The sequence below is a fragment of the Mesoplodon densirostris genome, chromosome 10 (assembly GCF_025265405.1).
Source record: "Mesoplodon densirostris isolate mMesDen1 chromosome 10, mMesDen1 primary haplotype, whole genome shotgun sequence".
In the NCBI taxonomy this organism is placed as follows: Eukaryota; Metazoa; Chordata; class Mammalia; order Artiodactyla; family Ziphiidae; genus Mesoplodon; species Mesoplodon densirostris.
In genome coordinates, this window is record NC_082670.1 from 38452113 (window position 1) to 38472492 (window position 20380).

The 20380-nt window shown below is 37.6% G+C and overlaps 1 protein-coding gene across 4 annotated transcripts in view; it reads right to left on the reverse strand.

Moving 5' to 3' along the window:
* MAPK14 (mitogen-activated protein kinase 14) overlaps positions 1-20380 on the reverse strand; it is a 71676-nt gene that overhangs the window by 16215 nt on the left and 35081 nt on the right. For all 4 annotated transcript variants that reach the window (XR_009533636.1, XM_060111268.1, XM_060111267.1 and 1 more), the window contains exons 4-8: positions 13452-13563; positions 12701-12730; positions 12004-12051; positions 10725-10839; positions 9862-9933 (exon numbers count right to left, since the gene is read on the reverse strand). Coding sequence is in view for 3 of the 4 variants with exons in the window: in XM_060111268.1 (XP_059967251.1) it covers positions 9862-9933; positions 10725-10839; positions 12004-12051; positions 12701-12730; positions 13452-13563 (377 nt within the window). In the remaining variant the exon portion in view is untranslated. The remainder of the gene's footprint in view (positions 1-9861; positions 9934-10724; positions 10840-12003; positions 12052-12700; positions 12731-13451; positions 13564-20380) is intronic.

The window sequence follows — 20380 nt, forward strand, 5'->3', positions numbered from 1 at the left end:
TGTCACCTCTACTGATCTATGAGGAGAGGGGCTGCTCTGCCTGTTCACCACTTATCCCCAGTGCTTAGCCTAACATCCGCTACGTTGTGGGCACTCAAAATATTTAAGAAGGTACGGCAGGATGGAGAGGAGAGAGAATGCAAGAAACTATTTGTTTATGATTATACATATGAAGGCAGTACAGTGTAACTTAAAAATAATGGCCTCTGCAAGCCATAGTTGCCTGAGTTACAGGAATTGGTTACGCAATAATATCCTGTCCCATTCTCTTGTTTTCTCCAGATATGAAACTGGCTTAAACACAACAAAATTCTAGACAGGAGTCAGCAAACCCCAATCTGCTGTCTGTTTTGAAAATAAAGTTGTATTGGAACACAGCCATGCTCATTGTTTATGTATTGTCTGTGGCTGCTTTCAACTTACACAGCAGAATTGAGTGGTTACAACAGAAACCATATGGTTCCCAAAGCCTAAAATATTTACTATGTGGCCCTTTAAGAAAAGGTTTGCAGAACCCCATCGTAGACTCAAACAATTTATGTTCCATACAAAATAAATTAAAAGCAAGTCCCCTCACAGAAGTTACTTCTGAATTAAGAATAGTAGAGAATAGGGCTTCCCTGGTGGCGCAGTGGTTGAGAGTCCGCCTGCCAGTGCAGGGGATGTGGGTTCGTGTCCCGGTCTGGGAGGATTCCCACATGCCGTGGAGCAGCTGGGCCTGTGAGCCACGGCCGCTGAGCCTGCGCGTCCGAAGCCTGTCCACAACGGGAAAGGCCACAACAGTGAGAGGCCCGCGTACCAGAAAAAAAAAAAAAAAAAAGAATAGTAGAGAATAACTGTAAATCAACTATACTCCAATATAAAATAAAAATTTAAAAAAGAATAGTAGAAAATTTTGTCCTCTGCAAATGGCAAAAGTCAATGTGTTCTGGAGGCTAAAATTTCAATACTGATTTCTTAATTCAAGGTGTTGTCAAGAAAACAATTTTAAAGCATACATTAATGGGGACGGAGCAGGCAGTGGGGACAGATACCATCTTGCTCTAAAATAATCAAATTAACTGTATTACAACAGAATTTAGTATAGGATCCTCTTTGCTCATTTGAAATGATTCAGTTTACAAAAATTTAGTTTCCTCACATTCTTAAGGAACAAATTTAACAGGGTAGCTATCGCACAAGATAAAATATATCACATATGAGAGAAAAAACTGGACTACTTGAATTCTCAAACAGGTAGTTTTACAAAAACTGCATCAAAATTGATCTCTAGAAATAATACTAGTGAGATTGACACTCTTATATAGAAGACTTCTGACTACTGAAAATGAGAATCAAGTTTTATACTCCCTCTGAGGAAGACTCTGGGCAGTTTCTCAAGTGTCTTAACTTCACCCCAACATACCTGAAAAGTATGCCACTTCCACTGGTCACAGTGTTTATGACAACAATGACCTGGGGGACCCCATGTCGTTCTTCTGCCTCAGCCAGTATGAAACAACCTCAGGCCTGAAGAATAAAGCCCCAATTCCTCAGCCTCAAATTCACGGCCTTCCCTGATTTGGCATCAAGACTCTTTTCTGATTCTCCCTCAAACTATTATTCCTTAATGCACTCAATGCTTCAACTCACACCAAATATTCCAGGCACTTTTAAGCTTCCAACTTCTTACTTCTCCAAGTCATAGAGAGGAATACCCTCCAACCTCCCCTCCTACCAAACCTTTTCTTTCCCTATTTACTCTTCAAAGTCCTGCTCAAACAAGAACTCTGCCATGAAGTCTTCCTGGATATCCTGAGTTTGAATTAATTTCTGCTTCTTCTCAGTAACTTATTTATACCTCTATTATAGTATTCTTATCACTGCACCTTGTTTTATAAGCAGAGAGCAGACATTTGTTCAAGTGACTCCTATAACTCACTTTCTCCTGAGTACGATCATTCTGGTTTGGAGGACAGGTACCATCTTACCTCCAGCACTTCCCACTGAGTAGCTCAATAAATATTAACTTGAAAAGACTTCCTGTAATATGCTTTCCAACTCAGCTCCACCCCTCTGCCTTGCCCTGAGAAATCTAGAATGACCATACTCTAATGGAAAGTCTATATACAAAAAAGAAGTCCAGAAAAGTTGCTTCATTTCATATGCAAACGCCCCATCTGAAGTGTTTACACCATAAAGAGTATACAAATACAGTGCGATGAGTGTGTAAGGGGTATGGACAAAGAGCTGGTACAGCATGACAGCCAATACTTAGGAGATTAGTAAACACACAATGCAAAATAAAAATCTACTTAGTAGCTAAAAGCACTTGCATGAAGGAAGTCAAAGCATGCAAACCTCATAGGAAATCACCATAGGTTCTCCAAGAGCTGGCAAATCCATTGAAATACAGGTCAGTCTTCCAATAATACCAGCTACTGTAAGGCCACTACAATTTGTCCAGGCAGTTAAGGCCAGAAGGAGCTTCAAGTAGCTATATAAGCAGAGCAAAGCAAAATTTACCACATTATGACAATTATTTCCACAGCAAGCCATCCTTCTTAACAGGTTTAACCCATTTTTCCCTAGATAGCAGATATTTTTACTGTTAGTCAAAAATGTGTTTTAATTGTAATAATCACAATGTCAAAATTTAAATCATAAATCTCCTTATTTTTCCTAAAACAACTTAGGCTTAAGGTTACTCTTTAGACTAGGTCCTCTGTAACAAAAGTAAAAGGTGACCAGAATGAAAAAGGCAAGGAAAAAAACTTAAGGGTAATGGGGTATTTAGAGGGAAAGTAAAAGAGGGATATTCTATTCACTTCTAAGTGTTCTAGGCAACTCCTAGGAAACCTCTGCAGGCTGGAGAGTTGAAGATGAATAAGAGGACCATTTGCAGAACCTACATGAGACTACTGCTGCTTATGAGCTACAGTCTTCAAAAAAAAAAAAAAATCCATATGAGGCAAAGCTGGAACAAAGACCTGTGGAAATACCCTGGTGACAGACAGGTGGACTAGAATGGGACTTAGCTTACTTCCTTCTCTTCTTGGTCATCAAAATAGGCATTTTCACTGTCATACAAGGAAAAAATTTTAAGGTACTTTAGATTTGTGGACAAGCCTGAGAGTTCTAGCCTTTTCAAATGGGGAAATATATTCTTAAGTTAGAGAAGAAAAGGCAAATAACCTAATAAAATATTTTTCTTCTTCAACATTTATTAGGACACTTGCTTTTAGTGTCTGAAGTACAACTGTTATTTTAAAATGAGAGAATGTTTGAAACCAATGTCTGAAAGAAAGGGGTAGATGTGACAGGAAGGGGTATACCAGAAGTTTTAACTCTACTGGCAATGTTTTATCTCATAATCTGGGTCATATAAACATAGGTGTTCATTTATTATTCCTTGTCTTTCTGTATGTCTGAAGTAGTTCATAAAATGTTTGAAAAAAATCAAAAGAAGAAATAAATAAAGCAGAATTAAGGAGCCAGTAAACACTAATAAAATTCATATAAAGTAGGGCAGCAAGCTGATGGCAGGGGCCTCATTATCTTCTAGTTAATGTCGAAGTTAATGATAATGTCTAGTTAATGTCTAGTTACCATTTCTATTAAAACGAAAGAAGGAAAGAAAAGTTTTACACATGAATGAAATTCATTTGATTACCTAGAAAAGGAAAACAATAAGCCAAGGCTGAGATGTCTGGAAGAAAACAGTATTTGACGTGCAACAGGGCTAGGAAACTCATTGTCTCTCTTCCTTAGGCTGCAGACTGTCAAGCATTAGTAGTAATATTTTCTAATTGGCTTACTCTTTTCAGAATCAATGGTTTTTGAAATAATACCTGAAGACACATTCTGTGTCCCCACTCTCTTCTATTATACAGTTCTCTCAGGTGTGTCCACTTGATATATATATATACCCAGTCAACTAGACTTATGAGGAAGGGCTCCATTCTTTAAAAAAAAAAAAGAGTACTATTTTTGAGCTAGTTGGAAGGGTTTTGCAAAGTCACAAATGAGAATAATTTCTAACCTAAAAACATAATTAGCTTTAAGACAAAAATTAGTATATCTTATATATTTAGGGGAACTCCAGGAATTATTAACAACTAGTAACAAAAGATTCTCTCAAGAAGACTAATCGCAAAAAAAAATGAGAAAAAGGTATTATAGGAAGATGATTTGTCAAGATCTAAAACTGCATAGTCCAATACAATACCAATAATCACATGTGATTAAATTTAAATGTAATCTAAAGAAAATTTAAAATTCAGATAAATACACTCATAAAACTATGAGTTTTATGAAACTACAAAACTATTCAGAAGAGAACTCCTTGCCATGATAAAGAGTATTTATGAAAAATGCAGAGCTAAATTATACTCAAGGCTGAAAGATAAGAGCAAGAGAAAGCTGCCCACTTTCACCACTGCTATTCAACATTATACTGGAAGTTCTGGTCAGAGTAATTAGAAACGAGAAAAAAATAAAAGCATCTAAATTGGAAAGGAAGAAGTAAAACTATCTCTATTTGCAGATGCCATGATCCTACATATAGAAAATACCAAAGAATCCACAAAAAAGCTACTAGAGCTCTCAGCTTTCAGCTATGCAAAGTTGCAGGCTACAAGATCAACAAACAAAAACCAGTTGTGTTTCTACACACCAACAATGAACAAACCAAAAAGGAAATTCAGAAAGTAATTCTATTTAAAATACCATCTTAAAGATGCTAGGAAAATACCTAAGAATAACTTTAACCAAGAAAGTGAAAAACTTGTCCACTGAAAATTATAAAACATTGCTGAAAGAAATGAAAGGAGACCTAAATAAGTGGAACGACATCTCATATTCATGAATGGGAAGACTTAATATTGTTAAGATGTCAATATTACCCAAAGTGATCTAAAAATACAACACAATCGCGAGCAAAACTTCAACAGCCTTCTTTGCAGAAATGGAAAAGCCAATCCTCAATTTCATATGGAATTATAAGGGAGCCCAAAGAGAAAAAAAAAATCTTGAAAATGAGAGCAAAGTTGAAGGACTTAACACTTCTTGATTTCAAAACTTACTATAAAGCTAGAGTAATCAAAACAGTGTGGTACTGCTATAAGGATAGACATATAGACCAATGGAATAGAAATGATCTTTGACAGAAATGCCAAACCCATTCAGTGGGAGAGGATAGTCTCTTCAATAAATGGTACTAGGACAACTGAATTTCCACATGCAAAAGTATAAAGTTGGACCCCTACCTCACATTGTATACAAAAATTAACTCAAAATGGATCAAAGACCTAAGTATAAGAGGTACACCCACAAAACTCTTAGTAGAAAATACAGTAAATCTTCATAATCTTGAATTTGGTAATACATTCTTAGAAATGACACTAAAAGCATGAACAACAAAAGAAAAAAAATAGATAAATTGGAACTTCATCAAAATTAAAACTTTTGCAAATCAAAGGACATTATCAAAAAAGTGAATAGACAGCCCACAGATGGGAGAAAATATCTGCAAATCATATATATGGTGAAGGCGCAATATCTAAAATATATAAAGAACTCCTAAAACTCAACAACAAAAAGACAACCCAATTAAAAGATGGGTAAAGGTCTCAAACAGATATTTCTACAAAGAAGACATACAAACGGCCAGTAAACACAGGGAGATACTCAACATTATTAGTCATTAACGAAATGCAAATCAAAACCACAAAAAGATACCACTTCATACCCACTAGGATGGCTATAATTTAAAAAAGAAGAAGGATGGGAGGAAGGGAAGAAGGAAGGATGGAAGGGAGGGAGGGAAGGAGAAAGGAAGGAAGAAATGTTGGTGAAGATGTGGAGAAATTGCTCATACATCACTGGTGGGCATGTAAAATGGTGAAACTGCTTGGGAAACAATGACTGCTCCTCAAAAAGTTAAATACAGAATTACCATATGACTCAACAATTCCACTCCTAGATATATATCCAACAGAAGTGAAAGCAAGGACTCAAAGAGATACTTGTATGTCAGTGTTCACTGAAGCACTATTCACAATAGCCAAAAGGTGGAAACAACACAAGTGTCTATGAACAGATGAATGGATAAATAAAATATGGTATAGCTCTACAATGGAATAGTATTCAGCCATAAAAAGGAATGAAGTTATGATCCATGCTACAATATGGATGAACCTTGAAAACAAGGTAAGTGAAATAATTCAGACAAAAAAGGACAAATATTGTGTGGTTCCACTTAATATTAAATATTTAGAATAAGCAAATTCATAGAGACAGAAAGTAGAAGAGAGATAACCACAGGCTGTGGGAGGGAAGAATGGGGAGTTTTTGTTTAATGGGTACAATTTCTGTTGGGGTGATGAAAATGTTTTGAACATAGTGGTGGTGGGTGCACAATTTTATGAATATAATTAGTGCCACTGGACTGTATACTTTAAAAGGGTTAAAATGGTAAATTTCATGTTATGTTTATTTTACCACAATAAAAAAAAGTTAAAATGGCAAATTTTATGTTTATATGCTTAACCACAAAAATATTTTTAATTCAGTTTCTAAGTTTCACTGGCCACATTTTAAGTGCTCAATATCCACATGTGGCTGGTAGCTACCAACAGCCATATTGGACAGTACATACATAAACCATTTGTAAGCCTACAGAAAGTTCTATTAGATAGTTCTTAACTAGAAGCTAAAACCATCAGTTCCAAATGCAAGATAAATAATTGAGGAAAATAGGGAGAAAACTGTGCACTCAAATAAAGAGCATAGTCTAGAGGTTGCCTCAGCATTCAGCTGCATCTTAAAATCATAAATAAGCAGTAGCTGCATGCTTTTCTGGGCAACAGAAGAGTGTGTGGGGCCAGCACATTCTGCAAAGGTTTTAAGAAAATGAGTTTCAGAAATTAGGAGAACAGGCAAACAAGTAGAATATTGGAAAGAAACTAATACCTGAGTCAGATCAGAGGTTTGTATCTATCTTTTCTGGGTTCTTAGTTTCCTTATCTATAAAAACAGAGGATTCAACTAGATGTTTTCTAACATCTTTCTAGGTCCCCAAGTGGATAATTCTAAATTCTTAATTTTTCTGATCTCATTGGTACTTTAAAAAAAAAATGAGGAAAAACTGCTAACTAAGTAACTTTTTCAGGGTTAGCCTGAAAAATTAAAACTAAAATCCAACCGGGGTAAACTCTAGTTGTACTCAACCCTGGCTGCACACTAGAATCAACTGGGAATTTGAAAAAGTAATAGAAAACACTTTCCTCTCCCTTTGTCAGGCAACCAAAGCTATATCCACATAGATGGCAACTGACAAGAAGGGAGTTATGTATATTACAAATACAATCCTCTGAATCTGAATGTTCCGATCCAGGAGAACATCTGTCTGAAGGAGTCAAGTAGGAAAGAAACAGTGTATTACTAAAATAAGAATTTTGAAATGAATTCTCATATATTAAAAAGAGAATCTCCTAGTAAAAAGTTTAAATGCTAGGTTTTCTACCTAAAGTTCATAGAAGGAAGAGAAGTATGCATAAAAGGGAAGACTTCTAGGGCTTCCCTGGTGGTGCAGTGGTTAAGAATCCGCCTACCAGTGCAGCGGACACGGGTTTGAGCCCTTGTCCAGGAAGATCCCACATGCTGCGGAGCAACTAAGCCTGTACGCCACAACTACAGGGCCTGCACTCGAGCCCACGAGCCACAACTACTGAAGCCCACATGCCTAGAGCCCATGCTCTGCAACAAGAGAAGCCACTGTAATGAGAAGCCCTCTCACTGCAACGAAGAGTAGCCCCCCCACTCACCGCAACTACAGAAAGCCCGCCCGCAGCAACGAAGACCCCAATGCAGCCAAAAATAAATAAATAAATAAATAAATAAAATTTATTTTTTTTAAAAAAGAGAAGACTTCTTAGAGGCTGAAAGTTAGCATTTTAAAAGGGTCAAGCCATCAGTAGGCAGCTGTCCTTCAGATAGGACCATAGGACACACACAACTGCTTTGAAACCTTTCTACCAGTAGCCTGCCAAGGGGATCCATCCTTTACTACCTGTTACAGAATTTAAATAAAACAAAAAACTAGCCTTTAAATGATTCACAAGTAGACAATAAAGTGGGAAGATGAAGGGAGAAACTGCTTATCAAAGATCACTGATGAAGATGATGGCTAACATCTGTTGGCAGGCTCTGTTCTAAGTACGTTCCAGATTTCATCTCACTGAATTCTCACAACCACCTTATGAGGTATGTACTATTATCAGTATTTTATAGTTAAGGAAACCGAGAGACAGAGGTTAGACAACTTGCTCAAAGTCACAGAGCTGGGAGTAAATAAGAGCTAAGTAAGATCTCAACCCTGTAAGTCTGATTCCAGAGCATGTGCTCTTAACCAGTATGCTCTACTGTCTGTCTCTCTCTACCACTTTCTGTGTCTATGTAGGTATGAGTGTCCACGACTGACTGTAGATGGAGATACAGATACAAAGAAGAGGAAGAAGAGGGGGAACAGAGGAGAGCATCAGAGCAGTGTGCTTGGGAGGACAGACTAAAGAATGGGACTCTAAGGTATGTACCTGAGGAAAAGGAAAATTACAAATTTTCCCTAATTCTCTTAGCTTGGACTATAATGCATATATCAAATTTCTAAGAAACAAGTATAAGGTAAATGAAGCAAAGGACAAAGGAGAAACACTAGGTATTAAAATTAGAATCTGGGGATGAGGAGGAATAAGGTGAGCTATATAAGGAGACTATACTCTGTATCAATCCAGTAATATTCAGAGGGAAATAAATGGCTGAGGGAAGAGGTTTTTCAGTTCATTAGGAAAGTACACTCTAGCAGAAGATAGAATATGTGGATCGATAACATGAACATCACAGTCACCACAGAAGTATTATCCCAAATGTAAGCCAGTGAACTGACAATCTGGTTTACAAACTCAATGAGTTTGCTTAGGTGAGGTGCTAAAACAGCTTTTAGGTCTCTAACCATGATAGAACAAAGGCAATTGCAGCATCTCTAAAAGCTCAACCAAACCCACAGAGGGCTAGTCAAATGAATTTTACAAAAATCTACAAACCTAATTCTGGACATATATTTCCAAATTCTTTCTTGCCTAAACATCTTCCGCCAGTGGAACTGATGGGAGTTACAACAAATCACATTTTGATGGTATTATTACTAAACTGTGAAATGGGCATGCAGCAGACAGGAAAGGGGCTAAAATAAAGAGGCCATGATAAACCATAAACTAGACAATAACTCTGGAAGTAAATTAAGGTTTGGCTACAATCTGGGATAAAAATAAAGTCATGCTGAGGGGAAAAAGAGGCACACGACAGGGTGACCTTATCTCCTTGCTTTTATTATTTGTTGTTAGACAACAAACAAAACGAGTCAGCAGGTGTATCATTACAAGGACCAAATACAGCCTTTTTAATATGTAAATCAAACATACAAGCAAGATATCTCCAATTTATAAATGGTTATCTTGTGTTCATTGAGCACTGGTGCAACGAAGACTAAACCAGTCATTGAGATCTAGAACTTCTCACCAATACACTCAGGTTGCAGAAGGGCTGTGGGAAGATTAATAAGGAACTTGCTGCAAAAAAAGATGACATATGGAAGATTTAAAGGGCTTTCCAGATTATGAGGAATTTTTGCAACTCTCAAAATAAAGTGAAGCCTCTTTCTTGGCAAGGCAAGATACTCAGCAAGAGGGCAGATCTCACAATGCATATCTGGACTATAAAAGCAAGTAACTGAAGGCCCTTCCTAGAGATAGGTAAAAGTAATATACTACCATGGACACCAAAATACAGACAAGAAACAAGAACACAAAACTTTTTAAAGGATACGGTCTGTACCAGGAAACAATGTTCTTCCAGTCAACAGCTCAGCCATTATGCATCCCACTGACCAAATATCAACTGGCAAAATTAAAGAGAAATAAAAGTAATACAATGTCACTATTATCATACTTGGCTATAAATGGAACTATAGTTAAGGGGCGAAATACTCAAATTAATATTTAAGACATCCGAGGTTCAACAATCATACTCATTTTAATAGAAATAAATAAGCTAAGACCTTTACCACATTAAAGGGCTTCATGAGTGGGCTAAGTCAAAACATAGTTATAGCAAGAGAAATAAGCTGTTCACAAAGGGGCAAAGGTTTCTTACTGGTAGAAATGATGGATTCTCCCAAGTAATATTGAGAGGTTAATATTATAAACCCAATGTCTTCAGGCAGAAGTACTCAGAGAATATGCTGAAAATTAAATAAGTAAAAAGCCAGGGCTTCCCTGGTGGCGCAGTGGTTGAGAGTCTGCCTGCTGATGCAGGGGACACGGGTTCGTGCCCCGGTCCGGGAAGATCCCACACGCCGCGGAGCGGCTGGGCCCGTGAGCCACAGCCACTGAGCCTGCGTGTCCGGAGCCTGTGCTCCACAATGGGAGAGGCCACAACAGTGAGAGGCCCGCGTACCGCAAAAAATAAATAAATAAATAAATAAAAAGCCAACTGCTAAATCACAAAGTTTGAAAAACCCCACTTTCTCTATCTGAGCAACTGAAATATTTTTCTATTCGTGGACTTAAAATGATCACTGAGGGAAGAAAAAAAATGCTTCTTCCTACTCCTGCCATCTCCACTTCTGAGAACCCCAAATACACACAACATAGTATTAATAAGGTCCTAAATACAAGTGCAAGTAGTACCTGTCTGGTTGTAATGCATCCAGTTCAGCATGATCTCAGGAGCCCTGTACCACCTAGTGGCTACATAGCCTGTCATTTCATCATCTGTATGTCGAGCCAGTCCAAAATCCAAGATCTAAGGGAGAGAAGAGAAATCAGGCACTGGAACAAACTCCTAAGGCTTGTAAAGCAGGAGGGAAAAAACTCCAGTGCCTTATAAAAAGCGAGAATATAGCACTTTCATAAACATATTTCCTGGTCCATGCTTAGAATGCATGGGGAACACAGCAAGAACTTAAAAAAGATGAAATTACAAAAAGCAAAACAAAAATGCCACTGCTAGGCATTTATCCAAGAGCAATGAAAATATATGTGCCACAGAAAGGCTTGCACATGAATATTCATAGCAGCTTTACACAGTCCTGAAATGGAATTGAAGCACATGTCTATCAATAGGTGGATGGATAAATACATTGTGGTATAATCATAAAATGGATCTATTCAGCAACAAAAAGGAATGAACTACTGATACACACAATACAGATGGATCTCAATAATATTATACTAAGCAAAAGTCAGACACACATAGAAAAATACTGTATGATTCCACTTGTATGAAACTCCAGAAAAGATAAATCTACTCTATAGTGTCAGAAAGCAGATCAGTTGTTGTCTGAAGCGAGGGTTAGGGGTAGAGGTGTGGGGACTGGCTAGGAAGGGGGCACAAGGGAACTTTCTGGAGTGATGGACAGGTTCTTTATCATAACTGTGTTGGTGGTTACATAGCTATATAAGTTTGTCAAATATATACTTAAAGTGTTGGATTTTATTGTAAATTATGTTTCCAAAAAATTGAGTAAAAAAAGAAATGAAACAAAAAATTCCAGAGTTGCTTGCTCTTTATAGATTATTTATCTCTTATTTGAATTATTTTGAATAAGTGTGTTTCTGCCATTTTTTTCTCTTAGAAACCCATAAAATCTAATAGTTACTCTTCAAGAGGACTGCTTACTTGATATTCACACTATAATTCTCCTTTATTATAACTAATATATTAAATTTCAATTTAACTTTATTTTAGAATGAAAAAAAGACACCTGACACTACCTTCAATATCACTTAAACTAAAGCTTACTAAATCTCTGGTTTAAATTTCAAAGTCTAATGATATTCCTAAAGACAATAAGAATTTTCAGATTAAAAGTCATGGCTTTATAAACACATCCCCTATATAAATTTGCCTGGTTAGTTAAACATATAGTTACAAGGTGAAACAATTACCACTGTCACTTCATCCTACCTTCAGCTCACAGTCTTCATTCACAGCTAGATTACTAGGTTTTAGGTCCTAGGAAGCAAGTAAGAGAGAACAGGATCAACTTTATGACACATGGTAAATTCTCTTCCTAAAGGTAATGATGAAGAGCTAAACATAAAAGACTTCACCTAGGGCTTCCCTGGTGGCGCAGTGGTTAAGAATCCGCCTGCCAATGCAGGGGACATGGGTTCAAGCCCTAGTCCAGGAAGATCCCACATGCCGCGGAGCAACTAAGCCAGTGCGCCACAACTACTGAGCCTGCGCTCTAGAGCCGGCGAGCCACAACTACTGAGCCCACATGCCACAACTACTGAAGCCCACACGCCTAGAGCCTGTGCTCCACAATGAGAAGCCCGTGCACCACAACAAAGAGTAGCCCCCGCTCACCACAACTAGAGAAAGCCCGTGCAGCAACGAAGACCCAACGCAGCCAAAAATAAACAAATAAATTAAAAAAAAAAGACTTCATCTAGCTATAAACAATCTCCATTCCATAGTCACTATCTAGTCCTCATTAGCCTTAAATAGGTAAAAACTATACATCTTCGATCTTTAGTTAAACCTAGAGCAAAGTTGCAATCACTCAATATTTCAATGGCTAAAATAAGCTTAGATTAGGTTCTTGCCAGTCTCCCCACCCACCAGCACCCCAATAATTTAATCAAAAGACAACACCTACCCTGTGAATTATGTCGGCTGAATGTATATACTGTGAAAAAGCAAAAAATCAGTTAGTTATGTCCAGCCTCCTACTGTCATATGACATATTTGAAGTACATTTTTATGAGTCAATAAGAAATGCTAGAATTAACAGCAGGATTAGAAATCAGAACAAGTAATTATCAGTAGTCTGTACATTTATCATAACTATGATTTCCACACCATCAACCCTGTTCACAGAGCTGGAGTATGAGTGACATAGAGCTTTCAACCTGTTTCCTGGTAGGTGCTCTGGAGCACAATAAGGACTCAAAGATGCTAAATATTAAAGGTGGTTTAATTTAAAAACTGCCCCTGCCACAAATAAATTAGTCTTCTTGAGGATGTTTTCAAAGTTTCAACATGACACTGACCAGATATTAGATTACATCAAGAAATTATTATTATTGTTTAGATGTAATAATGAGGAGTCTTTAACTCTCAGACATGCCTACAGAAGTATTGATGGGTGGAGTGATATGATGTCTAGACTTGCCTTAAAATAATCCAGGGTTTGGGGGAATACAAAAGAAACAAGATTAACCATATGTTGGTAATTGTGGTTGCTGAGTAAACACAGGGGTTCATTATACTATGATTGCACTTGTGATTTCTGTATTTGAAATTTTCCATAAGAAAAGTTTTGTTTGTTTTCCCTTACGCCCTAAATAGAAGGGAGAGAGGGAGAGAGAGAATTCATTCCTCAAAATTATTACTAATACTGTCTGTACCTTGAGACCTCGGAGAATCTGGTAGATAAGGAACTGAACATGGTCATCCGTAAGCTTCTGACATTTCACAATGTTGTTCAGATCTGCCCCCATGAGATGGGTCACCAGGTACCTAGAAATTAATGGACAGTTACACAATAATCCAGAACCCTAAGAAAGCTCTGATCTTCATAAGACTGTTAGAAGTCCACTCAGTAAGTACCGCAGTGACAGCTAAAAGCTTAGTAGCTACTCATGTGCGGCTTGTTTCCAACATCACTATTCTAACTTTACTACCTGTCGTCTATTTTTCTGAAAATTTTTATACTAGTTCCTACTTGACATCTTTTCCTAGGTTCTCTAAAGAAAAGAAAAAAGAAACAAAAATGGAGATTAGAATGATATATGTGTTAGTATCATTTTTCTTAAAAATGATATTATTGCATGAGAAATACACAGTATAACTAAATGCATGGCCATATTTTTAAATCCACCATTACATTTTTCACCTCATTATATATCCTCCAAGTTGTAGGGTCTAAAATAGGAGTATCTTCAAATGAACTTATTTACAAAACAGAAGCAGACTCACAGACATAGAAAACAAATTTATGATTACCATGGGGGGGAGGGATAAATTAGGAGTTTTGGATTAGTGATTCAGAAATATATGTATATAAATAAACAGAATATTGCTGTACAGTATTCTGCTGTACACCAGAAACTAACACAACATTGTAAATCAACTATACCTCAATTAAAAAATAAATAAATAAAATAGGAGTATCTTTAAATTTTCAAATTATACCTCTCCTTTTTCAGGAATGACTGGTAAAAGGATATTGTTCACTGATAATATTCCTGCATTTACTTTAAAGGAAGGAGGAACACAATTTATCTGCAAGCAAGATAAGACATTCTAGAACTTCTCCCCACAGGTGTGCTGCTGGATATGTATCCTGTCCTTACATGGTAAGATTAGGGAATGATTACATTCAAGTCCAACAGGTTCACCACAGATATTCTAGATGCAATGCCTTACTCACTCATTACTCTATCACAATGCTATGGGAACATAAAAACCACAATCAGTACTAAAGAAGCAGAGTTTTTAAAAATTCAGTTAGGTTTTATCTAGTATGAGAATCATTACCCATTCCTGAGGCTGAATAATAATGTATATCAGTTGAGCTATAAAAAATGCTGATTTCATTTCATTTCAATTTTTATTTTTGATAAATTTGGAAGAAAAGAAACCAGGTCAGTAAATTTAAATATACTATTAACGTCTTACATGACTATATATGTGTATAACCTCTCTTTACACACACACACACACCACCACATTTATTACTTTCTTTCCTCAAAGAAGAATTAAAATTTTTTTTTTCTGTTTCCTAATTTACCTGTTGGGCTGCTACAGTCAGTTCCCAATTTGATGAAGAGCAATAGGATTTAGCATAGATGTAACTTTAAGTTAGATTTTTTAGCCCTTCATATTTTTAAAACTTGCATGTTTATATTGCCTTGAGGAAAGAGTATACTCTAAGTGTCACTTAAAGACTATATTAGATTTTTGGAAATGTTTTCATAAAGGTTGCTCTGATTTAAGAGATGCTCCAAGCTCAACATGACATAATCAAAGGCATTCGTGCTTATTCTGTGTCAAGTACTATTTATTATGCCCGTGTCTCATACACTCTTCCCAACAACGCTGTAAGTTAAGTTCCATTAGTATTCCCATTTCGCTGAGGAGGAAACACAAGACAGAACGAGTATATATAACCTGCTCAAGGTTAAAAGAGTGGTAATGTCAGGGGCTGAATCCGAAACTGTTTGATCTCAGAGACTATGATCTTAAATCACAGCCCATACTGCCTCCAAATTCTTCCAGTTGACAGAGAATTTAAGTCAAGAGAATGATTTCTTTTAAGTTTTATAAATGTTGCAATATTCCATCCTAATCACAGTCACTGTATTTTTTTAACCCCAAATTGATACAAAATCCGACAAATACGAGAATGTTGTGAATAACTGGTTAATATTGTGAAATCAGAACTTCCCCCAGAAAATCTGGGATAATGGTTGCCATATCCATAATACCAATTATGACAATTTGCAAGGCTCAGGTTGAGGAAGAGGGAATCCAATTTTTGTTTTATAAGACTGTTTTGCAAATAATTACATTTTATGACATTGAATAGTAAGAGGATTATTCTTTCAACTTTCAAAAATATTTTTAAGGAGAAAAGGTAAAATAAGGAAACACTGTTCTGCATGATTCTACCTAGAAATCTACCCTAATTTGTCTTGATATAAAACCTAAAAATCTTAACTCTCTAATGTCTGTGCTAGTTCACAAAGATGTTAAGCAGTATTACCAAAGCAAACATAGTAATTTCAAGTGTAAGTATTGTGTTTAAATGGTTACCAATAACTTAAAAAACCCTATACAGCCAGAAGACCACTAACTGCAGAGCCTGAGAGAGCGAGCATGTTTTTAGTTAGAATATTCTACCACTGGGCTTCCCTGGTGGCACAGTGGTTAAGAATCCGCCTGCCAATGCAGGGGACGTGGGTTTGAGCCCTGGTCCAAGAAGACCCCGCATGCCACGGAGCAACTAAGCCCGTGTGCCACAACTACTGAGCCTGCGCTCTAGAGCCCGTGAGCCACAACTACTGAACCCACGTGCCACAACTACTGAAGCCCACGCGCCTAGAGCCCGTGCTCCACAACAAGAGAAGCCACTGCAATGAGAAGCCCACGCACTGCAATGAAGAGGAGCCCCCACTCGCCACAACTAGAGAAAGTCCACACACAGTAACGAAGACCCAATGCAGCCAAAAATTAATAAATAAAATAAATTTATTTTTTTTAAAAAGAAAAAAGAATATTCTACCCCTGTGTAATTCCCTTTAAGTTCCCTCCCCATCAGAGACCACATCCATTTTATCCCTAAAGTTTCCAGACACAGGGAGAGACTGTCAAGACATTATACAAGTACATAAGGTTAATCAGTCTATATAGTGATAACTATCAAACATTGCTGCTAGGCTCCAATCAAATCAGCTGAACCACATTATTCATGGCAGATGTGTCTGGCAGGAACTAACCTAATCACTATATGTTGTTTCCATGAAGCCCAAAAGACCAATCCATGAAAACCAATTGTCAAATTCCAACTCATCACATACAGAAAGGTTTTCGAAATAAATTTTGCAACAGTGGACAAAAGCAAGTGTTGTGCAAAGTTCCTGAATGCTTATGGAGACATACCAATTTCTAAAAGTAGTGAACAAGGAAGTGGGAGGAAAATGTCGATGGGCACATTTTAAATAAGCCAGTCTCAAAAGGAGCATTAATAGATGCCACATAGGGGCTTCCCTGTGGCGCAGTTGTTAAGAATCTGCCTGCCAATGCAGGGTACACGGGTTCGAGCCCTCATCCGGGAAGATCCTACATGCAGTGGAGCAACTAAGCCCACATGCCACAAGTACTGAGGCTGAGCTCTAGAGCCCGTGAGCCACAACTACCAAAGCCCATGCGCCTAAAGCCTGTGCTCTGCAACAAGAGAAGCCACTGAAATGAGAAGCCTGCACACTGCAACGAAGAGTGGCCCCAGCTCACTGCAACTAGAGAAATCTGCACAGCAACGAGGACCCAATGCAGCCAAAAATAAATAAATTAAATAAATTAAAAAAAAACAGATGCCACATAATTCCTACAGTATTAGTCTCTACAAAGCAATTATATTTAATTGCTTAATTAATTACATTTTAGTAAAGACATGCCTATTACTGTCAGTGTTCAGAACACCTCAAATAATTAAATCTGACCAACAGCTGGAAAGCTACCTAGTTTCCCCATCTTTAAAAAGGAATTAAATAAGTAGGACTTTATTAGGTAGAGGGCTGAAAATATGATTTCACAGCCTGATGATACAAATCTTGTTTTCCACTTTTCTTGTGAGGATGGTTTCCTTTAAACTTAAACTATAAAGAGCATAAACCATCATTTCTCAAAGTAAAATGTACTGTACCAGCAAAAAGGCAGAAGTCTACAATAAGTGGTTTTCAGTACTCAAGACAGCACTCCATTTAGAGCTTCATTTATTAAGCGCTTCTTGGATAACACCCAATTGTCAAGACTCCTACTCTACTGCCTTTTCTTTTTTTGAAGCATAATACAATCAGAAAGAACCTATGTAGAAAAAAAATCTCTTCTATATCTATAGTTTGGCATCTCTACTACCATCAGCCCTATTTGATAAAATAATTGTCAAAGAGGGCAAAAAACATTTCCATATTAAAACAAAGTATTTAAAATAATCATAGGGATTGACAATTCGTAACCACATGCTTCTGAAATACACCCAGTGATCCTTGGGACTCACTACAGCCTATTCTGAAAACAGCAGAGTGGGGCTTCCCTGGTGGCGCAGTGGTTGAGGGTCTGCCTGCTGATGCAGGGGACACGGGTTCGTGCCCCGGTCCGGGAAGACCCCACATGCTGCGGAGCAGCTGGACCCGTGAGCCATGGCCGCTGAGCCTGCGTGTCTGGAGCCTGTGCTCCGCAACGGGAGAGGCCACAACAGTGAGAGGCCCGCGTACCGCAAAAAACAAACAAAAAAAACACACAGCAGTGATTCTGTAAGAATGAAAAATAGACCATGTCACTCCTCCCAAAAGGCTTCCCATTTCACTTAAAGACAAAAATCCCTTCAGCAGCAGATAAAGCTGTACATAATCCAGTATCCTGTCCCCAATTATCTCTCTCATTTCTTCATCTACTTCTCTCCCCTGCTCTCACTTAGCTCCACACTGGCCTCCTTACTGCAGCCACACAGGTCCCCTTGATGCAATTCCAATACAGCATGCAGTCTTCTGCCTCAGGACTTTTGCACTGGCTGTTCCTTCTGCCTGGAATGCTCTTCCTCCAGATATCCACAAGTCTAATTCTTCTACTTCTTCAAATTTTTGCTCAAAATTCACCTTTTCAATGAGGCCTATCCTTACCACCCCATTTAAAATTGCATCTCTCCCCCAACCCTCACACTTCCCTGCTCTATCTTTTCTTCTTGTCCATAGCATTACTGCTTGCTAACATGCTAATTTCCTCTTTTATATGCTCATTGTTTATTGCTATCTATCTGTACAATGTTCAAGGAAGACAGGCTTCTTTTTTGTCCTCTGTAGTATCTAAAGTACCTAAAAACATTGTGTAGCAGATATCAGGCACTCAATTACCACTGAATTTAACTGAATGACCCAGGACAACTCATATAGTATTACTAGTAAGACCAGGCAAGGGCATATCTTATTGGAATACTCATGCCAAAGATCTTATCTGGTAAGCAGACCAGACTGTTCCAATGTAAGGGGTAAAAGCACCATTCAGCAGCCAGGTAGGCAGCTTAGCCAGCTTATTTCACAACAAACTATTCTCCTCGTTTAAAGTAAAGATTACTGAAAGGTGCCCTCTACATTACCTGCATCAAATAAACCAGATTCAATATTCTACCATATGGTCTATATTCCAAGATAAAACCAAAAAAGTTAGTCTAAAGAGAATGCACTGGGCATGCTATCAGACAACTAGATTGCCAACCAGTCATAAACAAGAAAGCACAAGGTTATTCTTTCATTTAGTCACTCCATCAACAAATATTTACTGTTGAGCACTGGGAGTACAACAGTGGGAAAGAAAGATACAGAATTTAGATGAGAGGAAGGCATATACTCATAATAGAGCATAATTAGAGTTATAAAAGTGTACATCAAGGTGCTGGAGAACACACAGGGGAGGACACCAATCCAGACTTAGGAAGCAGTTAATTACAGGAAAATTTCTTGAGAGAATCAAGCTCAAAACTATACCTTGAAGCTTCTTTACCTTTTTACAACAGCTAATCTGAGAAAAAGGGGGCATCTTACTGATCACGTCAGACAAAAACTGAACGGTATTTTCTTAAAGGATGTGTAATTTGTTTAGATTTCAAATGTGAGTCAGTGACGACACCTACATGCTTTACCAACTCTCTATCCTCATTTTAGCAGACCTCTCTGATACGGAAAAAAATTGCAAATATAACTGTTAATACAGTTAACTCATTCATCTTTCTCCCAGACTGCTTCTCTTTCTGTATTACCTATCTTGAGCACTCAACCTATTTTCAAGGAAGAAGAATATTTCTGTAAGTCCAAACAGCTGGCTTGGGAATTTCTTTCATTGATAGAGGAAAGCACTATTTACAAGCAGATAGTGCCTCTTAGCTAAATTAGGAAAACAACTCTCCTCTGCCACCAAAAAAAAGAAAAAAAAAATCAGAATTTACCAAAACACAATTTTTATCCAAGTACAAAAGAAAAATCAACGGTTATCTACTCCTTTAACGGTCTCCATTCCACACAAATCTCCTTTTGTGTATACTTTATACATTTCCTTCATTTCTTTGACTATCTGGAATATATTTCGACCTCTACACCCAATCCTTATTTATCTGTTTCTTCAGATAGAGTTATTACCTTCTTTAGAGGCTTTCCTCCACTAAGCTTCTCTCATATTCTGAGATCACTTAATACCCTGTATGTTGCTTTGACACTGCAAATTTGACTTGGTCCTTTAAGTTGTTTTAGGTAAGCATTTACGCTTCATCTCATTAATGAGACCACATGCAACTGAAGGCCTTTAGTTTTGACATCTTACATACAACCTATCACAGCATTTACCCAATGAGAAGGGTTAGCAAACTTTCAAATAATAGAACTCTGGATTGAGAAAAATGTGACTAGAAATAGACTTACAGCCAAAAAGACCTAAGATGTGTACAATTTTTTTTTTTTTGCGGTACGCAGGCCTCTCACTATTGTGGCCTCTCCCATTGCGGAGCACAGGCTCCGGACGCGCAGGCTCAGTGGCCATGGCTCACGGGCCTAGCCGCTCCGCAGCA